Source organism: Lygodium microphyllum, chromosome 9, assembly GCF_053477565.2.
Source record: "Lygodium microphyllum isolate KBCC chromosome 9, Lygodium_microphyllum_v1.1.10, whole genome shotgun sequence".
In the NCBI taxonomy this organism is placed as follows: Eukaryota; Viridiplantae; Streptophyta; class Polypodiopsida; order Schizaeales; family Lygodiaceae; genus Lygodium; species Lygodium microphyllum.
The window spans coordinates 154,770,261-154,796,258 of record NC_141143.1 but is presented as its reverse complement, the minus strand read 5'-3'; the positions used below and the strand labels follow the sequence as shown (position 1 = coordinate 154,796,258).

At 41.5% G+C, this 25,998-nt stretch overlaps 1 protein-coding gene across 3 annotated transcripts in view; it reads right to left on the bottom strand.

Moving 5' to 3' along the window:
• LOC148031748 (amino-terminal glutamine amidohydrolase) overlaps positions 1-25,998 on the bottom strand; it is a 92,429-nt gene that overhangs the window by 29,674 nt on the left and 36,757 nt on the right. For all 3 annotated transcript variants that reach the window (XM_087685395.1, XM_087685396.1, XM_087685394.1), the window contains one exon: positions 10,257-10,387. In XM_087685395.1, coding sequence (XP_087541521.1) covers positions 10,257-10,387 — 131 coding nt within the window. The remainder of the gene's footprint in view (positions 1-10,256; positions 10,388-25,998) is intronic.

Here is a 25,998-nt window from a genome sequence, read left to right as displayed (position 1 = left end):
CTTGGTACAACACGCCTCGTCCACATGGCCCGCAACCTCTAGCAATGTGTACAAAACATAGTTTTTTCTTAAGAATTCGCTACCAAAGGGATCGTGTTTCTTCGGTTCTATCAGAGAAAGGAGTGTCACCCTTGTTTTGGCTTGTCTTTGCATCTTGCGAGTTCTTGCCATTGTTGGTTTTTCCTCCCGAAGAATAGGCAACCAACCCTCACCCCTCTGAATGGAGGTGTGTGAAGGACTTCTTGTGGACTTGATCATGCAGCCTCATGTAATGCAAAAACTGATACTCAAACTCCTAGAAGGTCGGCAATCTGGGTAGTGAGATAGTGTGTTGGATAAAATGAAAGTATTTGTTGGGCAACTTGTTCAAGAAAAAAATCGTGACTTGATCATCGTCTGACTTCAGGGAGCTAGAAGTAGCAAACTCCATGAGTAATCACCGATATTCAACCAACTAAGCTCAAAATCGAGGTGGATACGTCAAGTGCCGTCTCGTGCCACATAGTGGTTAATGAGATGACTCCAACACACTCAGAGGCGAGGCAAAAATGCTATAACTGAGAGTGGAATTCACAAAGCATTCCCTCCATTAACTCAACATTGGTCGTGGCATTGTGGGGGGAGCTAATCAAGAGTCCCGACATAGGCTCTTCAGTACCAATGATGAGATCCCAAAGGCCTTGAGATTCAAGCACTTGTTGCATAAAGTTCGACCAAGTGGTGAAATTTGACCCATTAAAACGAGTCTTATCCATGAAGACATTATTGGCCATTGCATTAGGAGTAGTAGTGATATGAGATAGAGAAGGGGTGTGATAGGGGTGGGCTAGATAGGAGGGATAGGATGGGGGAGTGGAGTACACTTAGGAAGGAATCCCAAAGTGTCCACCATGCATACAAGAAGTGTACACAATGGTTCTAAATGTGGGTGTGGGCAAACTCAGTATAGGCATTGTAACCACCCGAGGAGCCCAGGGTGGAGGGATAGGGATATGTCAAGCAGAGGAAGGAAATCTCTGTGTAGGAGTGACCCAAGCGATGTGTAATGATAGTCCATAAGCAGAGGATGGTATCCTTGTGTCTGAATGTCATGTCAGGAAAGGTTGTGAGCATCCGGGGGGTAGTGAGGGGGATACCCATCATAGCCATCCCAAAGAATAAGAATGTGGTAAAGTAGGGGTATATGGAAGGTACAGTGTTAAAGCGTGGCATTGCCCCTAATGATGCACCAGGAGAGGTAGTGAATAGAGGATAGGTAGATGAGGGGGATGGGGACTGAGAAAGTGCTAGGAGCAAAGAGGGGAGATTCAATCCCTAGTGTACTTTGAGTAGAAGTGGAGTGTAATTCCAAGTTTTGGAATGAAGATGTGAGTAGATGGGGTGGGATGGGAAGGAGTGAGAAGTGTGGTTTACTTGCTCAAATGAAACAAATGATAAAGATATACTTGATGAGGGATGTCCGCTTCAAAAACATCCTCTATTAAAGTTAACATATTGAAAACCATTCGGGTCATGCACACGAAAAGGAGAAATAGAAAAGGGTTTTGGCTCATATGACTCAAAAGGATTATAGAAGCGGACATTGGGCCTAGCTGTGATAATGGAGATGGATTGCCAAATGCGCCGAATGTCATGGTCCTTCCAAGATCAAAGAGATGGCCAATCTCACCAATTGGTCCATAAAGAATAGTAGCACTCGTAGGAGGGGTGTAAATTGAACTGTACATGATGCAGAAATTTTCTTTAAACTCCTCTATAGTGAAAGGTGAGAAGGATCGAAGCTTGCTTGGAAGAGTTATGGCGTGACAGCAAGAGCAAGAAAGAGAGAGAGACCAAATGGAAACTCCAACAGTCACAATGTGTGACCGGACCTTCTGTCACTAAAAGAATAAATAATAAAGTGACGGTGACGAGTGTCTGCCACCTGCAGTGTGCAGTGGCAAGTACTGTCAGTATAGTAATACACATGCGGCTAGGCAGAGGCGCCTTTACCCCCAGCAACCTCCCACTCAAAGGCGAATCTATCCCAGTGAGGAGTGAAAAAGAAAAAGAAAAGACAATACAATGTACATATGTACAACAGGACGAGGAAAAACATCATCTCATCCAACCATCAATCTCCTGAGGAAGGCAAAGCGCTCAGTAGTGAGGCTTTTCGTGAGCAGATCGGCAAGATTTTCATCAGTGGAGATCTTGACAAGGTCAACAGACTTGTCCTCCACGACCCCACGTATGAAGTAATACCTCACCTCAATGTGTTTCGTCTTCGCATGGAAGACCGGATTCTTGGCTAGCTGAATAGCACTCATAGAATCCGAATGCAACGTAGGTATAGAATCAATCCCAAGGTCATGAACCAAATGGCCCAACCATATGGCCTCCTTGCAAGCCTCAATGGCTGCAACATACTCGGCCTCAGTGATAAAGAGAGTCGTACACTTCTGAACCCTCGACATCCAAAAGATAGCACCTCCAACATAGGTGAATACATAGCCAGAAGTAGACTTCCTACTGTGACACATGTCCTGCATAATCAGAGTCTGTGTACCCCACAACTCTTGTATCCTGACTGCCATAGCAAATACACATATCTGTTGTGCCTTTCAAGTATCTCAAGATACCCTTCACGGCATCCCAATGTTTCTTGCCAGGTATAGCCATATAGCGTGCCACAAGTGACAACACCAATTGCAAAGGCAATATCTGGTCGAGTGGCTATCATGGCATACATCAAACTGCCCACAGCTGATGCGTCCTTGATGCCTGTCACACTTAATGCGCATAACAAGAATGTAAGAGGCCTGTCCCAAATCCTTCATCTCAAAGCTCTTCCAAGCAAGCTTCGATCCTTCTCACCTTGTTTTGGGCTGCCTGTGGACTGTGTAAAATAGTCAATGATTGAGTAAATTCAGCCCCAAAAGCATCTCACATCATAGGCATACATTCCTCTAGCATTCGGGACCAACCGAGCAATCAATATCAATGCCAACCAAGCATAAACATAAAATGCTGATGTAACACTGTTTGTGGCTGCATGTGGATTGTGGAAAACAATCTTGGACTAAGGTAAATCAGTCCACAAATCAATGCCAATGATAACCACCAATGTCGAGCATCAAGGGGGTGTTCCCAAGTGCCAAATGAAGTGTTTTCAAGCTGCTAATGAGTGCCAAGGGAGGGCTGAAGTAAAAAACAATTTTTTTTTGCAAATCTTCAAGCTGGCCCAAACTGATCTGGGGCCTACGGAAGGGCTTGGCAAGGTCAAGGCAAGGTTGGGGGAGTAGTCAAGGACCCCCAAGAGCTCCCTCTTGAAGGGCAAAGTCACCGGTAGAGAGTAGGCATCACAAGAAGCAAGAGGGCATGGCTGCCCTGCTTCACAAATCCTGTGGATTGAAGTAAAATAACAAAAGAGAGCTCCAATACCTCTAAAGGAATGCCCTGAGGGTGCCCAAACGGGCCGGGTAGGTACTTGGGAAGCCAGGGAGTGACGGAAGCTCAGGAGAGTTGGCTATGGCTGTAAGAAAGGAGATCCAATGAGTGTAGGTGATCGATAGGAAGCTGAAGGAGTCACGAACCAAGTCGGAATGCTCAAGCAACCATGCTCTGATACCAGTTGAAAGGTGAGAAGGATCGAAGCTTACTTGGAAGAGTTATGGCGGGAGAGCAAGAGCAAGAAAGAGAGAGAGACCAAATGGAAACTCCAACAGTCAATGTGTGACTGGGCCTTCCTTTATTCAAACTGTCACTAAAAGAATAAAGAATAAAGTGACGGTGATGGGCGCCCGCCACTTGCAGTATGCAATGGTGGGTATTGTCAGTGTAGTAATACACGGGCGGCTAGGCAGAGGCACCTTTATCCCCAATATATATGGTGATCGAAACGTGAAGAAGAAGATGGTAATGGTGAAGATGTATCTTCCTCCTCCTCTAGACCATAATGCCTTCTCAAAGCCTCCAATGATGGAGAAGCCTGATAGTGTATCATAGAATCCATAGAAGAAGGTGCTCGAGACATAATGAGTCAGAATCGAGTCACGTGTGAGTCTCACACAAAGACTAGCGTCCAGAATCACCACAGGATACTTTTTAGAAGAGCACCAGCTTTGGTACCATGTGAAGATATGCTAGGGTTTGCACTAGGGAAACACAACATGTACAACCACGACTAAAACACAAAGGCTTAAACAGTGACAAGCAAAACTCAAACCCTAAATGCAAAACTCAAATCTCAAACACAGAGAGAAGAAACTCTCAAGAGAATAAATGTTCTAAACGAATGTAAGAGTGTACGAAATACCCAAGGGCAAAGCAATGGAGTGTCGAAGATGACGTCCACACTAGAGACAAATCCCAAGTATTGTGACCACCAGTCCGAGTGTGGAAGACGAGGAAAACACTAAACGCTAATCACTAGAGAGTCAAGAGACCGAGGCAACAGCAGTGGGTGATGCCAATGATGTGGGCGGTAGCAAAAAGTTGCAAACACAACTGTAGAAGAGCCGCTTGGAGAAGGAGAATGAGCATCAACTACTGCCTGAAGGAGAAAAGCGCCAAACGCAGACTACACACTAACGCCTAATGCAAAGGAAGGGCTGTCACTTGACGCCTGAGACTATAAAGTCCAAACGCAAGCAACAAGAGGGGTTGGCGATGACAGGGATACCGAACATAGCTGGAGGGAGGACACCGAACAGTGGGTGATAGCTGTGGAAAAATGCGCTAGGTATTAGAGAAGTTGTGGAAGATGTGGTAGCCGTCGCAAAGGTCAAATCACCACATGGATGAAATCTGTCGGTTAAAATCTACACAAGAGGGATGAGAACCTACACGAAAAGGGATGAAGCTAAATGATGGATAGCTTGTCTATTTATAGATATTGAAGGGTGCCCAAAAAATTAGAGTTTTGTGAGACCATCGAAACTCTCTCGAACCGTGCACCATTTTTGTGTTTTTTATTAATAAAGCGTGTTTTGGGGCTGTTTGAAAATGCTAATCAACTATGAAGCGTGTTTTAGCTCAACACTTTTCCTCGATGATATACTTATATATAATAACTCACTAGAGGAGCTAGAGAAGCATGTGAACTATTTGTGTATCATCGTATGTCTCTCAAGGCGAGAGCAATTGTTTGCAAAATTATCCAAGTGCTAATTTTTTCATGCGAAGCTATTGTATCTTGGATATATCAATTCAATTTATAGAATTCTAATTGATCCCCAAGATATTCAAGTATTGCTCGATTGGCCTATTCCAAGGACCATAAGTCAAGTAAAATATTTTTTAGATTTTACTATATCTTTTAAGTTCATAAAGGACTGTGCTTATATTGCTCAATCCTTAACACGTTTGCTTAATGGCATCCAAAAAAACAAAAAGCACGATAGTTAGTTGTTTAGACTAATGAGCTTGATCAATGTTTTCAAACATTGAAACAGGTTTTACCACTATATTGATGTTGTAGATTATTAATTTGAATAAACATTTTGAGGTTCATACAGATATGAGTGATTATGCTATAGGTGTTGTTCTTTCTTAGGATGGACAATCCCTCACATTTGAGGCTATAAGCTCACCAAAGTCCAAACACGTTATACCATCCGAGAGAAAGAGAATTGTCGGTGGTCATCCATGCACTTGAAATATGAGTCATTATTTGTATGGCACCTGATTCTCTATTTAGACTAACCACCATTTGTTAAAATATCTTTATGATTTGCTTGATCTCTGTACCTGCAAGACAAGATGAGTGGAGCTTATGTAGGAATTTGACTTCGAGATTCATTATCAAAAGGGCATAGCTAATATGGTTGCCAATATTCTTAGTCCAATTCCTAAAGTTAATGCCTTGTCCTTCACCAAATTTCGATTGATTTTTATCTTTCTCTCAAGGGTGTTGTCAAAATGATCTTCACTTTGGTAAGACTTGGCAATTAGTTTAAGAGGCACCTAGTAGCCCAAGAAACTTTGCTAGTCCAAATGCACGAAGTTGACTACTAAGAGAAAGATGGTGGAAAAGTATCTCATTCATAATGGACTACTTTTTAAACAACGCAAGTATATGTGCTCGATGACTAGAATACTCACAACAAAATTTTATACGAGTCTCATAACACGGCAAGCACTAGACACCATGGTATAAACCTGACTTTGGCCTTGGTTACTCACTACTTTTATTAGCCACACATCAAGAGTATGATTGAGTCTTATGTATATGAGTGTTTGCAATGTCAACTTAATATATTTGAATGGCATAAACAAGTGGGGATATTACATCCTTTACAAATTTTTGTGGATTTTGTAGTAGGATTACCCCATGTAAATCGAGATCATGACAACTTGGGTTATGGTTGACTGATGGACAAATCAAAACCATGGAGGATATGCTGCATGCATAGTCTCCCCTAGACAATCTGATTGGGAGGATTACCTTCCTCTAATTGAGTTTGCTCATAACAATGCTAACCATGCAGCTAATCGTTATAGCCTGTTTATGCTTATATATGGTTGTGAGGTGAAATGACTACCAATAAGTGCCATAAATATCTTCGAGGTATTGTGGTCCTTTCCAGATTACCAAGAAAATAAGTAGTGTATCCTACAAGCTGGATTTACCTTCGAAAGTCCGAGTTCACCTTGTGTTTCACGTTAGCCATTTAAAAAAACAATTGGGACAAGGTAAACTGATTGTTCCAATTGAGAAAATCCTACAGCTGAAGGAAACTACTCAAAACATTCTACTCAAACCTGAATTGGTTCATGAATTTTCCATGGAAAAGTATATGCATTCAAAATTTGCATTCTACATATGCACATAGTATACACTTTTCATAATCATGCCATCTTGCTGATTATAGCTATTCATATGCAAAGATATATGCATTCTAAATTTTTGTCCTACATGTGCACATAGTACAAACTTTTCATAATCATGCCATCTTGCTGATTATAGCTATCTATTCTAGTGGTCTAGCCTACGCTTCAATGCATTAATCTTTTCGTATGCAAGTTTGACCTTGATATGCTTAAGTTTTGGTCAAAGATACCCAGTTAGGTCATATAGGTGGCAGTATGTACTTTCTTTCTTGTAACCCACTGCATAGATCCACCATAACCTATGAGCACTCATAAGTGGGTAGCTCTAATGCACTTTTCTAGATATCTATTAATTATAAAGGGAAAAAAATCAATGAATAATTAACAATGCAAATTATTAAAAAGCATACAAAAATATTATTCTATTGTGTTGTGACAGCTCCCATGCACAAAGTGCAAGCAAAGGTAACAAATGTCCACACGAGACAAGGCTGGTTATTCTAATGTGCCATGAAGGAAAAAAAGGAACTAGGAGAATGTGCAAATGAATGGAAGCATGGAAAGACAAAGCATAAACATTGACACAAAGAGATGAAAGCAAGATTCCCCAAATAAGCGGCCAATGGAATCCACAAAGAGAAGCATGAGATGAATAGTACATTACCACCAACATAATGATGACTGACAGTAGTGCCTCCAATCTCTCTCTCTCTCTCTCTCTCTCTCTCTCTCTCTCTCTCTCTCTCCGCCCCCCCCCCCAAAAGATGCATGGTGATTCAATGATAATCCAGCAAGTGGGGTACAAGTGTGCAATAGAAGCAACTCAGGCATGACCCTAAAGTAAAATCAGCTAGCATTAGGAGGCAGTAAGTATGAATCGGCCAACATGAAATTGCTGCACAAATGCAGAGAATGACCACCCTGTTACCCATAAGGTGCCCAGGCTGAATGCACAAGCAAATGCCTAATCATATAGGCCCATGGATACCCAAGCCATGAGTGATAAAGCCACTGGTAAGATGCCTCCGAAAGACATTAGGCACATAGCCCAACCAATCAAAAGTTCAAAAGTTCCATCACATATAAGCAATCAAAAAGCACAAAGAATGGCATAACAGTGAAGTGAGTGTAGTCATGGAACGCAACAACCCATACATAAGACCTCTCTCTTAAGTTGAAAAAGCAAGACGTGTGTCATGTGAGAATGATAATATCAGCAAAAACACAGGTCTACCACAGCCAAGAGCAAGTCCAACCCAAAACGCAATGTCCAGGAGGGTGAAAGAGTAGGGAGACAGCAGTAGTAGCCTTCACAAAGTAATAGCAGCCAAATGACCAGGCAGTAATAAAAAATGCAGGGTTACTACACTTGTTGCACAGGAAAACAGGCTGCTACCCTATAAATTGGGTCACTCAGATAAGGGACATGCTGGCTAGTGTCAAATGAAGGATGAGAGTGAAAATGCAAGGTAGGAAAGCTCCAGCAGCATTAAAACACAGGAAATACTGACCTGTAGCAGCCGGTAAACAGCAGCAGCAAACAGCGCCAGAAATAAAGGTTCTAGCCATTCGATACCATGTGAGAATGAGCAAATGAATGGAAGCATGGAATGACAACATAAACACTAACACAAAGAGATGGAACACAAGAACTCAGAATGAATGGGCAATGAAATCCATAAAGAGAAGCATGAGATGTACAGTACCATACCACTAGGGGACCAGCACAATGATGACCAACATTAGTGCCTTTAGTCTCCCTCTCTTCAAGGCATGATGAGAGGCAGCAAAAGTGTTAGTTGGCCAGCATAAGAGGCCTGCAAACTGTTGCAAAAAGCAACCTCTTACTGTCATGAACAATGCTGGGAATGATGGGAAACTCCGATCAGTGTTGCACCAGAAAACAAACAGTCCGTCACCTTCTTGTCAGAAGGAATGCAGATCCCTACAACTAGGTGCAAACCTAACAAGTCACCTTCCTCCATCCACTTCACATCCGTACATGAATTAATTCAAAAACTTCACCTACTACCAAAATGAAACTTTGCCTCCAACTTTCCTTTCCGTGTGCCAATATCTACTTAGGTACAGGACTTCGTCAAGCTCATTTACTCTCGGAAATGGCTTAGACAGTTTCAGCAAAATCAACCATCTTTGGCTAAATCCAAAATCACATCTAGTACACTGTATGTGTCCCTAATAACAACATTATTGCCCACATTAGGTGGTGCCTCCAAAAGCTGCAGAATGTCCTCTGGAATCTAGATGTGCTTATATCACAGCCACTTGCTCATCACTTTAATAGGTGGACGACCCTCTTTCTCTCCAAAATAATTTACAAAATCTTTACTTCATGACATGTTGAAGCTCTAAAATCTAACTAGGACTAGAGATAGAGGAGCTAGAATGCTCATACACAGAGACGCCAATACCATATTGGCCCCAAACCCGCCCCAAACCTTGGCGCCTCTTGTAGCACTTCTTTACTTTGTTGAAAGAGCTCTAATACAAAAAATAAAACAGCCAAGGTGACTCAGCACCACAAGCTGGCCAATCTGAACTAAGAGCATGGCATAGGCCTTGCTATCTAACTCATTCAAGAGATCAATCCTCAAGTCCTTCGAGAAACAAGCAGCATAAGAGTCTCCTACCAAAATGAAAAGTTGATCAAAATCGTCAGCTGTTACTAGTAAAAAGGTCAATTTTGAAAATTTACGCAGAAAAGACCTTTTAAAATCAAAAATTATCTTCCCTCTTCGCCTAAAACAACCAGTTTGCCACTTGGCCACCCCAAATAAAATAGACGTGCCAAATATGCACCACATCCACACATATGCACCTGCCTACAAACCTCTCACACACATTAAATTCTGGCAGCACAAGTTTCTAGTCCTGTTTTTTCATCCACATTGTTCAGTATGCCCAATGTACCCTGACTCTCAACCTATCACCCTGATCATTAGTACTCTGGTTTACCCACAGAGCCAAAGACACCTTTAAAGTACCTGTCTTGCCAAATTACTCAGGGCCATAAAAATCCGCAGCAAAAGCAACCAAGGTTGATTCAGACAAAACAAACAGATGGCTTTAATCTGAAGTCTCCCTACACACACACACACACACACACACACACACACACACACGTGCAAAATTTGAATACCTATCAAATTATGGAACACGTTAAAACCATTTCTCACTTGCATGTGTGTGCACACATATAGAACAGTAGAAGCAAGTGCATATTTTGTAATGTAATGCTCATTGCCATATGGCAAACCCAAGGTGAAATCCATTATGGAGTACAAACATAAAATTATAACCTTGCTTACTTCAAAGCCAAGTGTTAAAATAGGAACATCCAAAAATTAATTTACTCAAAAGAGTAGGCAAGCAGATGTTTTCTTGGGAATTTCACGAGCCACAAGTGCCTGCATATTGCTCACCTTTGGTAACTTGACCAAAGGATCAGCAATGGTCGAAATGCTTCCTTCATATACTTGGAGAAAGAAACTGGAAATGAAAGTGTCGTGTCCAAATCCCAAACCAATGCTTCTGTACCTTCTTGAGAAGGGGCCTGCACATTTCCAAACATTGGGTAGAACAGAATAAGCTAAAATTTGAACACCCACAAAAAAAGATAAGTATCTCTAATGCACCCAAGGATCCAAATTACTTCGCAAGTGTTAAATGACATGCTTAAAGTGTGTACGTTTTTGCATGCACATGCATGTGTAGATTCTTGGTCTCTATTCATAAGTGTGCTTGCAACACGTGCACAATTGTTGCGTGGAATCAATGTTATATGAGATACATGCTATGACACATTCTTAGATACCTCAAAGTGAGATATTTGCAACTCAAAAAACATTGTTAAAACATATTTGATTGCCTTTGGGATAGATCTCCATGATTATAGGATCTGAAAGAGAGCGTAAAAGAGAATGTATATAAAATTTTAGTCAAGAAAAATCAGTCTGATAAAAAAAAAATCAGACAATGGCATGTAGAATAAATGGTCCAACAGCCCCAAACCTTGTCCCAAAAAATGAAAAGGGAGAACTTTAGTAGAGGAGAAAGTATTCATGACATCAAAAAGATCTTGCAAAAGCATTGCCAAAAGAGCTACGAGTTCTAAAAAACTTGTCAACTACTTCAATCAACGTTTGTTGGACTATGAGGCCACAGCTTAGAGAGCTTGCGATCGAACAAGAGCGTAGGAGTGTGACGGCTGGAGAGAGCATGAGCAGAGTGAAAGTACGAGAATATAAGAGTGTACCAACAATGTGTTGGTACACAAAGAATAAAATGTACTTATACTTAGAGCAAGGTGCGTTCACACGTACAATGTGCGTGTACTATATACACCGAGGTTATCGGGCCTTTATATCCCAACAACCTCCCACTTAAAGGTTCGATATGAACCTCTAGCTAACCAGCTCCCACTAGTCGAATGCAATGCTCGTGTTGAGCTTTGCTTAGACTTTTAGTGAGAACATCTGCAGGGTTATCTTGTGTTTTAATCTTGGTCGATGTGATTTGACCATCTTCCAGAATCTGTCTGATGAAGTGATATCGCACATCTATATGCTTTGTGCGTGAATGATACATGGCATTCTTAGCCAGATACACTGCACTCTGGCTATCACATCCCAAAACTGCAGTACCCATAGACATGCCGAGATCATCTGCAAGTCTACTCAACCATATAGCTTCCTTAGAAGCTTCAATAGCTGATATGTATTCAACTTCAGTGGTACTCAGTGCAACAATGTTTTGCAACCTGGAACACCAAGAAACAGCCCCACCAGCAATTGTAAAGACATACCCACTGGTGGACCTACGAGTGTCCAAGTCACCTGCCATGTCTGCATCACAATAACCCTGTAAACTAAGTGCACCCTGCCCATAGTAAATACTTTTTATTTGTGTACCCTTAAGGTATCGAAGAATACACTTGACAGCCTCCCAATGTGCTTTGCCAAGATTTGACATAAACCTGCTAACAACTCCCACTGCATGAGCAATGTCTGGACGAGTAACAACCATAGAATACATAAGAGAGCCACAAGCTGATGCATAAGGAACTCCCTTCATAGCATTTGCTTCCATGTCATCTTTCAAACTATTGGCTTTGCTAAGCTTGAGATAAGGAGGTAAGGGTACCCCAAAAGGCTTAGCTTCAGCCATGTTAAACCTGTCCAGTACCTTTCCAATGTACTTTTCTTGAGATAAAAACAGCAATTTTTGCATTCTATCTCTACAAATCCTCATGCCCAAAATATGCTCTGCATTCCCCAAATCTTTCATGGAGAAAACTGATTTCAGCTGATTTTTGAGAGCATCCAAGCTAGTCTTTCTTTTCCCAACTAGTAACATATCATCCACATATAAAACAAGTATATTATGGGGTTGCCATCTGTATCCTTTTTCATGTACAAGCAATGATCTGCATGGCTGCGTCTAAAGTCATGAGATAGCATAAAAGTATCAAACTTTTTGTACCACTGCTGTGATGCTTGCTTCAACCCATACAGGCTGCGTTTTGGCTTATACATCATCTGTTCTTTTCCAGGAACTACAAAGCCCTCGGGCTGTTTCGTGTAGATTTCCTCATCAATGTCACCATGCAAGAAAGTTGTTTTTACATCCATTTGATATAGCTCTAAATCCAAAACAGCAGTGTGAGCAAAAAGCACATGTAAAGTGGTCATCTCACAATAGGTGAGAAGACCTCTTGGAAGTCAATTCCTTCCTTTTGTGCATAACCTTTGGCAACAGGCCTTGCCTTGTACTTGGGTTTCCCATCAACTATCTTGACTTTGTACACCCATTTGTTTGGAAGTGGCTTCCTTCCCTTTGGTAATGGCACAAGATCCCAAGTATCATTTGCATATAGAGATTTAATCTCTTCCTACATAGCTAGCTCCCACTTACTGCTGAACTCACATGACTTGGCCTCTTTGTATGTAAGAGGCTCACCCTCATCTGTAAGCATCACATAATGCAAAGAGGGGTCAAACCTGTGTGGGTGCCTTCTTACGCGTGTAGACCTGCGTACCCAATGATCAACATTGTCAAGAATTGGGTCTATATCAAGAGGTATATTATTTTCAACATTCATTTGCTGCTGTAGACAATTTTCAGCATGCTGTTCATGCTGTACAGCACCTTCATTTTCATTTCCAGCACTTGCATTTTTATCATCAGCAAGTCTATCTTGCTGTCCATTACCTCCTTGTGCTTCTATTTGTTGTCCATCATCATCTGGTTCAAAAGTAACCGGCTGATCATCAGTTTCAGCCTGTGGTACAGCACCTTGAGGCTCATTTTCTGAAGTTATGGGTGGCTGTAAACTTTGAAATTTCACCTTTTTCAGATCTTCATTAGAGGCTAAAGAGGCTTTCAGCAATTTTGCCTCATTAAACACAACATTACGGCTGTGAATAATTTTCTTAGACTGAGGTAACCACACTCTGTAGCCAAATTCACCCTCATCACCATAGCCCATGAAAATGCCTTTAGTGGATTTTGGGTCAAGTTTGTTCCTCAGCTCATCCCGAACATGTACAAAAGCATCACAGCCAAATATACGTAGATGGTCATATGAGGCCGATTTGCCAGACCAAACCTCCTCAGGAATGCCATTATTTAAGGACCTATTTGGAAAGTGGTTGCAAATGTGAACCGCGGTTTTGAGTGCCTCTCCCCAAAATGCATGAAGGAGATTGGCAGTGGACAGCATGCACCGCACTCTTTCGCATAAAGTCCTGTTATATATCTTTCAGCCACCCCATTTGAAGAAGGACTGTAAGGGGCTGTAAGCTCCCTCTTAATACCATGTAAGTCACAAAATGACTTAAATTCAGTCGATGTGAGCTCACCCCCATTATCAATTCTCAAGCATTTCAGCTTTCTATCTATCTGAGTGGTCACAAATGCATGAAAAGTTTTAAAAACAGCAAACACTTCACTTTTCTTTTTCAGCAAGTACACCCAAATCTTCTTGGAACAATCATCAATAAAAGAGACAAAATATGCAGCACCACCCAATGATTTCACGGGCATACTACATACATCAGAATGCACTAAGTCCAAGACATTGGACTTACGAGAGACACCAGAGTAAGAGGAATTTTTTATTTGCTTTCCAAACTGACACTCGTTATAAAAATCAAGTTTAGAGCCTTTTCCATCAACCCTCTTCAGAGAGGAAAGAACATCAAGTCCTTTTTGGCTCATATGGCCTAATCTCTTATGCCATAACTCCAAGTGGCTGCAAATTTCAGCAACTGCAAGAAACTTGCCATTCAAGGCTTTGCAAAGCAAACAATACAATGTGCCCTTCTTGGTTCCTTTTGCAATCAGCATGGAACCCTTTTTTACTTTCCACAAACCACCACCAAACAGTGTGGTGTAGCCATGTAAGTCAAGCTGACCAACAGATAGTAAACTCTTTTTAATGCCAAGCACATATCTGACATCTTTCAACACAAGTTCTTGACCATTGTCTAAAGACAGGTGTACAGTGCCAATCCCATCAATGCTGCAAGCATGGTTATTTCCAAGATACACCTTTCCATAACTGCCTGTATTAAACATAGCAAAACACTCCAAGCAAGGAGTTACATGGAAAGAGACACCAGAGTCTACAATCCAAGTTTGAGTGACAACATCATCAACTGACAAGAGTGCATCAATCACATCAGCCTTGGTAATCTGCATATCCTACATGTGACATACAAGGGCATCATAATCAACTGCACATAATACATCAACCTCTGTATCTGAAAGCTCCTCTATGACCACACTAGAGGCCACATTGGCCTTTTCTTTGCCTTTGGATGTCTCCAATGCATCCGCCTTTTCTTCCTTCTTCTTTTTATTTCCTGCATTCTTCTTTCTCTCTTGTTCCTTCTTGTAGTACCTGCAGTCAGGTTTCTTGTGGCCCTTCCGACCACAACGATAGCAAGTGATGTCACTCTTATCCTTACCTTTACTCTTGCTCCTGTTTCTCTGCCCTGCATATGCATTTTTCTTTTCAGCCCTGCCTCTTACATTATAAGCTGAGTTGTTGCCTTCTCCACTAGACATACGTCTAATTTCTTCATTCAAGATAGAAACCCTCACCCCATCATATGAGAGATTGGGGTTATTGCTGAGTGAAACCACCAAGGTTTTCCACGAGTCCGGCAGTGTCATGATCAAAAAGATCGCCCTCAACTTATCATCAAAGTCCAAGTTTGCATCTTTGAGCTGATTTAGAATCCTTGTAAATGCACTCAAGTGCTCAGCTGCAGGCTTTGACTCATCCAGTCGCATATTCACCAACTTGCGCATTAAATGCACCTGATTAACAGGTGTGGTGATCTCATAAGTAGTTTTCAGCTTCTCCCATATTGCATAACCTGTGTCTAAACCCTTAATGTCTGTCAGAATGTCATCAGTGACACCCATCTTTATGTAAGCCACAACCTTTTTATTCACTCTGGCCCAATCTGCATCAGACATTAGTGCGGGTTTATCTTCCTGCAAAGCATCCTCACAATCCTTCAGGAACAAAATGCCCTGCATATGGTCTTTCCAAAGGTCAAATCCATGACCATCAAACCGTTTAATCTCCATCAAACTCTTGATGTCTGAACTGGAAGAAGTTGCAGCCATTTTATCACGAACACAAGAGTAAATGCACTAATCTGCGGAAGCACAAGCTGAACCAGCAAAATACCCTACTGTTTTTCCTCAACCAGAAATGAATCTCTGCTGTTTATACATTAACCAACCACTGCACGCGCAAAAAATGTAGAAATTTACCAAATTCTACGCAAATCCCCAAAATTTCAAGTCAAAATTGCATGAATGTCAGCCAATCTAACCCAGCTGAGTAAAGCTTTGCAAATACATGAAAAGCCCCAAATTTATGGGATCCAATGTTAGGAAATTTTACCCAAGAAAGGCAAAATTTCAACAAAATTTGCAAAATCCCCAATTTAATTGAGGTCACCGCACGTGATGTCTGCAATTTTTGGCTCAAAAGTCACTGACAGGCAAGAATGATGCCAAATCTGAGAAAAGCCCCAAATTCTATGGCCCGATTTGCACAGATTTTGAAGTTGTGCCTCTGGTGTGTGAACACCCGCCAAGGCTAATGAGGGGATTACAGAAAATTTGATTTGTTTTGAAAAAAAAACACAAAGGAACTCACAGAGGGGGTCGCATCACATCTGACTGACACGTCACGTACTACCCGCTGAGAGCCGCCTTTTGCATCGCGTCTGACCTGCGCATCTGCCCTCCGGAACTGCCTGACTGCCACGACACGTCTGACTAACGCCTACGCACTGGAACTGCCCGTCTGACCGACACATGCTTGTCTCGTCTGACTGACGTCGCCACAATCTTAAAAGTGTGCAAAGTCTTGGCTCTGTTGGCTCTGATACCAGTTGTTGGACTGTGAGGCCATAACTTAGAGAGCTTGCGATCGAACAGGAGCGTAGGAGTGTAGCGGCTGGAGAGAGCGTGAGCAGAGTGAAAGTACGAGAAGATAAGAGTGTACCAACAATGTGTTGGTACACAAAGAATAAAATGTATTTATACTTAGGGCACGTAAAGGGTGCGTTCACATGTACAATGTGCGTGTACTATATACACAGAGGTTACCGGGCTTTTATATCCCAACAACGTTTTGATAGATTGATTGTGTTTCTCAAGTCTGCCAATGATCATCATTGGAGGAAAAAAGCTCCAAAAATAGCTGCTTTCAGCGCCCCTCCCCAAACACCACCACCAGCCCCCGTGCCCCACTCTGTAGCTATGGGCGCCCGTGAACCTGTGATATGACCACTTCTAACACTCTCTCTCAAAGCATAGGTGAACAAGCAATGAACAAGAACACCCAAGTTGCACCACAGATACTCCAGTAGCGTGCACTCTACTGGATGCTCCTCGGTAAGAAAGCACCCTAAAGAAGAAGTCAAAATACCATAATCCCTCTTTGAAAGCAAAGTAGTCAAGCGAGCTACCTTGCACCTCCTATAGTCACACAAGCTCCATGGATAGCTTGCCATGACACCAAAATTCCTCCATTGGAGCATATGCATGTCCTTCGGATCCCCTCATGCAAGACCACACGAACGCATCATATCACTCGTCATAGCATGAGCTTGGCATTGGACACACTAGTCCAAGGTTTGGATCACTAGAAGATGTGAACTTGATGACACACATCAAATCAACCAATAATGAAAGAGCATCGACATGCCCTCTCTCAGCCCTCACTTTAGACAATGCGCAAGATGTAACCAGGAATCGGAATTCACTATGACAAGAGTACAATTGTTGAGGGCTAGCTCACACACTCCATAAGCTCCCTCTCTCCACACCAAGAATTTGCAAGTACCTGAAGGGACAATGGACTGTGGCCACTCTCCGTCCTTTTATAGAAAAAAATAAAGGAGTTGTCCTACCACAGAATAGATTGGCCAATTACCAAATAAAGAATAAAGAGTGTGCCATAAATTAGGCTATGGATGCCCATGAACCTGTGATGTGATCACTTCTAACAATTCCGCCAATGAGGCAAGCCAAGAAGCCACTAACTCTTCTCCCTAGCCAAAATTGTGCTCGAGCGAGGAGTCCACTCCCTTATCGCATAACCAAAGCAAGCTAACAACTATCGATCAAAGTGACCTCATTATGCAAAGAGTTGAAGAAAAATCTGTCATTTACTACTACTGTCCTGTCTCAATAGCCTGTAGATGTTGTAACCTGCTATTCATTGGTCTTCTTCTGCCCTTGGCTGCCTCAGAAGATCCTCCAATGGCTACAAATCAAACCAATAGCATCTTCTCCCTCTCTTTTGCAAGCTGAATTCACTAAAATGCCTCTCGCCGAGCTCTAAAGCCCAAGGTCCTTCTAGTACAAATGACAACATACAAGAGGGGGGCAGCAATCTTTCTAATGGTCTTAAGCTGTAGTTGATAGCTTCCATGGCTGTTTGAGCAGGGCAGCAGTAGCTTTTCAATGTTTCTAGCCATGAAACTCTGAAACTTCTCTCTCTATAGCATCCTCTCTCATCTCCCAACCATCCCTCAAGTTATCTCAACATTTTACAGCAGTTTAAGCCAATCAGAGGAAGAGATTTTAGTCAATCTCTATTGTAAACCCTAATTTACTACAAAAATTAGGGTTTGACAGCCACCCCAAGATAAATGCTCAGAATTGGGGGCCTAGGACTTGAATTCCAACAACTGAAATTGAGGAATTTCAGGGAGATTCAAGAGGCCAACCAGCCAATATCAGATTTGGGGCTTGATTTGTCTTTCAAGGAGCTGGGTGAAGGCAGAATCCCCAAGCAAACCAAGGGGCTAATTGGTTTGGAGAATTGCTGGTCAGTTTTGACAACAAGAGGCACTTGGATTAACAGAGAAGATCAAAGGATCTCAGTAGTAATCCTTCTGTTTAAAATATAAAATAAAGAAATACCACAAGGAGCGTCAATTTTGGGTCTAACAAGCTGTTCAATGTCCAAGATTAAAGTGATTAAGTGTGCATTTTCAGTTTACATAAACTTACGCTTGCTATAATTAGTATTAAATCAAGTTAGTACCACCCTATCCAAGTAGGGAGACCGGTTCCACTCAGCTCATAGAAACTGCTACCACATCTAATGCATTGCTACATGGAAAAAATGCAGGTTTCTTGAGGCGTACTTTGCACTTTGCACAGGCCGATTATGTGTTGTTGCATTTTCAAAAGATGTGGCTAACAAAGATAAAGGGTAAATAGAGATTATATCTAAAGCTAAGTATGCAATACTATGGACCATTTCAAGTGTTGGAGAGGATCAGTGATGCATGTTATAGGCTGAAATTGCCTCCATACTAGCGAATACACAATGCCTTTCATGTGAGCTTACTTAGACCTTCTCATGGTGATGTGCCAGAGGATGTATCTGCTGAAATTCAACCTGAGGTTGAAGAGCTTGATGAGATATTGATACTAGAGCAAATTTTGGCACACACAAAGCGGAAGATCAAGGGTAAGGTTTCCAAATGGTACTTGGTAAAGTTTCAAAACTATTCATTGATGGATGCCAAATGGATGGAGAAGGAGGACTTAGCAAACCATCCTCAGTTGTTGCAGCTTCACCTTGATGCTTTCTAGTTAGAGCCGACTTTAGGTTGAAGGCTCAGTCAGGTTCAGCAATGCAAGGGTCCATAGTATTATTTGATGCTTGTAAAGGAGCTAGCACCTCCGCTCCTCAATGATGGATAGCTCTTAGATGTAGTGGATCTCGGATGTATTCAACATACATTCAAGGTACTATAGCTAATAGTATGTTTGCCAAGAGATCACTATTCAATGTCCTAGGCACTATGTTTGGTTGTAAAGTAAAAGCGGAAGCAGAGAGAGAGAGAGAGAGAGAGAGAGAGAGAGAGAGCATGCACATTAGTCGAGGTACTCAATAGTACTGAACTGAACTAAAAAGTGCTGAACAATGAGATAGTGTGAGTGAGTTGACGGACAAGTGTGTACCAGTGTGGTACACACAAAGAATGAAAGAATGTATTTATACTTAGGCTACGGCACACTTACACCCGCTAGGGTGAGCTCACGTGTGTGAAGTAATATATACATAGGAGAGCGTAAAGGGCCTTTATACCCAACAACCTCCCACTTAAAGGTCTAAAGCGAACATTTAACCAACTCCCACAAGTCTAATGCAATGCTCATGTTGAGCCTTTGTAAGACTTTTAGTGAGAACATCTACAGGGTTATCCTGTGATTTGATCTTAGTCAGGGTGACAAGCCCATCATCCAGAAGCTATCTAATAAAATGAAACTGAACATCAATATGCTTGACATGTGCATGAAACATGGCATTCTTAGCCAGACATACAAGGCTCTGGCTATCACATCCAAGTACAGGTGTTTTGGTGGGCAGCCCAAAACCCTTGAGTAAACAACCAAGCCAAACTACTTCTTTTGAAGCTTCAGTGACTGAAATATATTCAGCCTCAATGGTAGAGAGTGCTACTATTTTTTGCAATCTAGAGCACCACCAAGAAACCGCCACACCAATCAAGGTAAAGATGTACCCGCTAGTAGACTTGCGAGTATCCAAGTCACGTGCCATGTTTGCATCACAGTACCCCTACAGATCTAATGTACCCTTGCCATATATTTTCTTTGTGCGCCCTTAAGATAGCATAAGATACATTTTATTGCTTCCCAATGTGCTTTGCCAGGATTTGAAATGAATCTACTTACAACCCTCACTGCATGAGCAATGTCAGGTCTAGTGGCAACCATAGCATACATGAGTAAACCACAAGCTGAAGCATAAGGAACACCCTTCATAGAACTGGCTACCTTATCATCTTTTGGGCAATCTACTTTGCTAAGCTTAAGATAAGGTGGAAAAGGTACACCAAGAGGCTTAGCATCAGCCATAGAAAAATGATCAAGTACTTTGCTTATGTACTTTTCTTGTGAGAGAAATAAGAGTTGTTACTCTCTATCTCGTGTTACACACATGCCCAAAATATGTTCAACTGTACCCAAATCCTTCATGGAAAAGGCTAAATTCAGCTGTTTTTTCAATGCATTAATCTAGCTTTTATGCTTACCAGCAATAAGCATATCATCCACATAAAGCACAAGTATAATAAGACTTCCATCATCAACCTTCTTAATATATAAGCACTGATCTGCACTACTCTTTTTAAATCCATGTGAGAGCATGAAGACATCAAACTTTTTATACCATTGTCTAGGATCTTGTTTCAAACCATACAAGGTTCTTTTAAGCTTACATACCAAATGCTCCTTTCCTTGTATAACAAAGCCTTCGGGCTGTTTCATGTACAGCTCTTCTTCCAAATCACCATGCAGAAATGTTATTCTAACATCCATCTAATCAAGTTCGAGATCCATAGATGCCACAATGGCAAATAACACTCGAAGACTGGTCATTTTGACAACAGGAGAAAACACTTCCTGAAAATCAATGCCCTCCTTTTGTGTATAGCCCTTAGCCACAAGTCTGGCTTTGTATTTGGGTTTGCCATTCACACATTTGATTTTATAGACCCATTTGTTAGGAATGGCTTTCCGATCCTTGGGCAATGTAACCAAATCCCAAGTATCATTCTGATACAATGACTTCATTTCTTTTTGCATAGCTAGCTCCCACTTTTCCTTTAATTCACATGATAAGGCCTCTTTATACATAAGAGGCTCACTTCATCTGTGAGCAAAATGCAATCCAAAGAAGGATCAAATCTTTGTATAGGTCTTCTAACACATGTAGACCTTCTTACCCAATGATTTGTGTTATCGGTAATGGATCCACATCCAAGGGAATGTCAATGACCTCATTGTTTGGCTGTTGAACTGCATGTTTAGGTTGCTATAATACAATTTCAGACTGCTGTAATTCATTTTCAGCATGCTGATTTTGGTGCTCAAGCTGATGTTCAGCATCTCCTTGCTGCCCATTTTCATCTGGCTCAATAATGATACGCTGATTGTCATAATCAGCATCAAAAGGAGCTGAATTTTCAGTGGGCTAATGGTTGCTCAAGTAATAATCATGCTGAAATTTAACTTTCTTTTTGTCTGAGTCATTAGATGTGACATTTTTCAGCAGCTTTGACTCATTAAATAGCACATCCTGGCTGCGTAGCACCTTTTTCATGCTTGGAACCCAAACTCTATCGCCATAACCCATGAAGATACCTCTATGAGATTTCATGAAAAGTTTGGTTCTGTTATCAACAGGTACATGTACATAGCATTCGCAACCAAAGACCCTTAAGTGGTCATATGAAGCAGGTTTGCCAGACCAAACCTCTTCAGGAATGCCACTTTCAAGTGCACAATGTGGAGATCGATTGCAAATATATACCACGGTTTTAAGTGCCTCTCCCCAAAACAATTGCGAGAGATTAGCTGTGGACAACGTGCACCGAAGTTCTCACATGACATACGATTTATTCGCTCAGTCACACCATTAGATGATGGATTGTAAGGAACAATAAGCTCCCGTTTAATCCCATTGACATCACAAAACTTATTGAATTCTTTAGATACATACTCTCCCCCATCATCTAATCTTATATGCATTTTAATTTTAAGCCCTTTTGAGTGTTAACCAATGCATAAAACTTTTTAAAAGCATCCAATGCTTCATTTTCCTGCTTAAGCAAGTAAACCCATAGCTTTCTAGAATGGTCATCAATAAAAGACACAAAATAACGGAAAACACTATGAGTTTTTATTGACATGGTGTATATATCGGAGTGGACTAAAACCAAGATACATGCCTTCCTAGAGGCTCCATGAGAGTATGGACTCTTTACATGTTTACCAAGAACACAATCATCACAAAAGTCAAGCTTTGAGTTTTTCATATAAAGTCTTCCAAGTGAAAAAAGTGCTTGCAAACCCTTTTGGCTCATGTGTCCAAGACGCTTGTGCCATAACTCCATGTGTGATTGTACTTCAACAACTGCAACAAACTTTCCAAGAAATGCATTGCACTAGAGATAATACACAGTCCCCTTTTTACCACCTCTAGTGACTAGCATAGACCCTTTCTGTATTTCCACATTCCACCACCAAAATTAGTGAAGTAACCTTTGTTGTCTAGCTGCCCAACAGAAAGCAAGTGATGTCACATACATACTTAACATCATGAAGAATCAATTCTTGACCATTTTCTAGAGCCACATGTATGGTGCCCATTCCTTCAATATCACATGCATGATTGTTGCCAAGGTAGACTTTTCCAAGATTACCTTCTGCATAAGTAGAAAAACACTCCAGAGATGGAGTTACATGAAATAAAGCACCGCTGTCAACAATCCACGATTATGGCAAACCATCATGAGCTAACAACAAAGCATCTATGACATCTGTTTTAGTGATATACATGTCCTCCACTGTCATAGCAAGCGGCTCTAAAAATGCAACTAGCAAATCAGCATCTTTATCCTCTTCTATTTCATCAATAACAACACCAGATACCACATTTGCTTTTTCTATCTCTTTAGGGGTAGAGTTGCCATCCTTGTCATTCTTTTTGCCTTTTGCATTAGCTTGCTTCTTGCGTTCTTGTTCTTTTTTAAAGTACCTACAATCGGGCTTTTTATACCCTTTGCGACCACATTGATAACAAGTTACATCTTGCTGTTTTTCCTTGCTTTTGTTGCGATTTTTGTTTTTATTTGTAGCATTAGATCTTTTTTTAGTTCTTCCTCTTACATTGTAGGCTGATCCACTATTTTCCCCACTTGCCTTGCGTCTAATCTCTTCATTGAGAATAGAACCACGCACACTATCAAATGTCAAGTTGGGGTTATTGCTCAATGACACAACCAATGCTTCCCATGAATCGGACAAGGTCATGAGCAAAAAGATAGCCCTCAATTTAGGATCAAAAGCTGGCAAACCTACATTCTATAACTAACTTAAAATACCAATGAAAGCATTCAAATGCTCTGAGGCAAGTTTAGACTCATCAAGCTTCAAGTTGGCAGTATCAAGCCCCTTTATATCAACCAAGATATCATCTATGACGGCCATTTTAATGTAAGTAATGGCCTTTTTATTCATTTTAGCCCAATCCTCATCTGACAAAGCAAGAGGCTTATGTTCTGCTAAAGCATCATCACAATCCTTTAGAAAGAGTATATCCTGCATACGATCTTTCCGAAGATCAAAACCATTGCCATGGAATTTATGAATCTCAAAGAGATTCTTTATGTCAGATGTAGATGCACTGCCAGCCATCTTCAGCAATACACAAGTGCAATAAAGGGTTGAATGCCTTCAGCCAATAGCAAGGTTGCTGAATTGTAACAGCAAGTACACACTCTTGTAATTTCAAGGTGTCCAAGAAGCAGATATTTAGCTGCAATTTCAGTCTCAAGTACTGATTACAGCATATACATGAATCAAAACTGATACATTTGTATTAAAGACATCTCCCACTTCAATAATACATCACCACAATACCCAAATGTTGTATTTACCACTGTTTCACAACATAGTGAATATTCAGCAATACATATACCAAGAGAAGCTGCCCTTTTAATCTCGCTCTTCCTTTAATCTTTTTCAGCCTAAACTATATAAAGCTCAGCACCGTCGCGACGCTCGGCGCTACCCCCCGCTCCGTCTAATCGCGCCCACCCCCCCCCTCTGGTCCACGCCCTTCACCTCTACGTGCTCGTGCCCACCCCCCAATGGGGTACACGTCCCTCGCCCCGCAAGTTCGTCCCCCCAAATCATGGCCCGCCGTTTTTTTCTTTAGCCCCTTCATCTCGAACATCTGTCCCCGCCTCTAGCCGCCCACGTGACTAGCCAGCTCGCAAGCTTGGTGCCTCCCCCTTGCCTGTCCAACCAGGCGTAACTGCCCCCCCCCCCCCCCCCCGGCTACCTTTTGCTCCAGTTCTCCCCCCTCTGGCACGCTCCCCCCCCCATCCCCAACCCCAGACCCAGCCGGGTGGATCAAAAACAACAGGTTCTTTTCTCCCCTCCCCCCCCTCTCGCCATTGATCCCCCCACCCTCCAGTTGCTCCCTCTATCTGCAGCAACTCCCCCCGCCCTTAGGTAGCACTGCAACGTGTAAACGCCCCAAACAACGTAGTATGCTTAACAATTATGATATTCGCTTATTTTCGAGATTTAATATAAAAAAGAATGAACACTTAAAGCTGAAAATGAAAATTACTCACAAAATTACAGCCATGAAAATGTAAAAGTAATGGAGACAAGATTGAGGGTTGAAGATGGGCAACCCCCCCCGAAGGAATGTATTTCTGCTCAACCCAAGTCTCTTAGGAAAGAGCTCAGTTACAATCAACTTGAGAGTGAGAAGAAGTAATTCTCACTCTCACAAGATCATGCAAAGATGTACAAACACACATGCATTATCTATTATGCAATTATAAGAACTGGTTTCTTTACAGTATGAGAGAAGAAAAAAAGAAAATCAGCCTTTCTCCATTGTTGATCAGCAGTACATGGATAGGGCTTGCTTCTTGTTGCTAAAATGGAAGAAAGAGCTCGAGAAGGAGGTGCTGTAATGAATTTACAGGTTTGTTGTCCTGTAAAACAGTAGTGATAGAAGAGGGAATATGGAGGAATTTGATAATGGAGAAGTGGGGGATGATGATGGGGATGGATGGGGCCAATTTCTGGCTATCTGTGGGTGCTGTACATGAGTTTACAGCAAAGAAAAATGATATTGAATGAAGAAAAACGAGCTCTTATTTATAGGAGAGGGGAGAGCTAGTACAAAAGGGAAAAGTGCAGTAGCACAAGACAAGTGTCCAGCCACATGTCATGAGATGTGACAAGTGGTGGGACACTTGGAAACTTGTGTGACAAGTGTCTTGACACTTGTCTCTTCTCTATGGCCTTCCTTTTTGGTTTGAATATTGTCAAGAATAGAAACAACCAAATTTAGTAAGCACAGTTAGAGTACAGAACTTACTATTTTTAGAATGACATCCCTATTTTTTAGGACTAACATTTTTAGGCTAATTCGAGACTCCTAAAATTTAGGGACCTCCTAAAATTTAGGGATCTCCTAAAATTTAGGGACCCCCCCAATATGGGTGTCATATGAAAGCTTTTTCCGTGTACATCGCAAAAATGGTATCCGAATCTTCATGTGACTTTCCTATGCAAAGAAATGTGCATTTCAAGCTTTCAACCCACACAAGCATTTCATGATCATGCCATCTTGTTGATTGTAACTGTTTGTTCTGGTGGATCTAGCCCACACTTCAAGGCATCAATCCTTTCTGTGTACGAGTCTAACCCTGATATGCGTGAGTTCTAGTCACAGGCGCCCAATCGGGCCATATAGGTGGAAGTGTGAACTATCTTTTCTCTAACCCACCGCGTGGGTCCACCATAACCTGTGACCACTCATCAGTGGCCAGCTCCAATGCACTTTTCTTTATATCTAATTAGTGCAAAGGAAATAAATTTAATAAATCATTATATAGACAAATTAATAAAAAAGGATACAAATTCTGTTTCTATAGAGTTGTGACAGCCCTCTGGCTTTTATTCAGCTAAAAAGCTTCTTGATATGGCTGAAGAATGTTTGGGTAATCCTTCATGAATTTTTCATCTACCCACTGTGCATCTGTTGTGGGTAGATTCTTG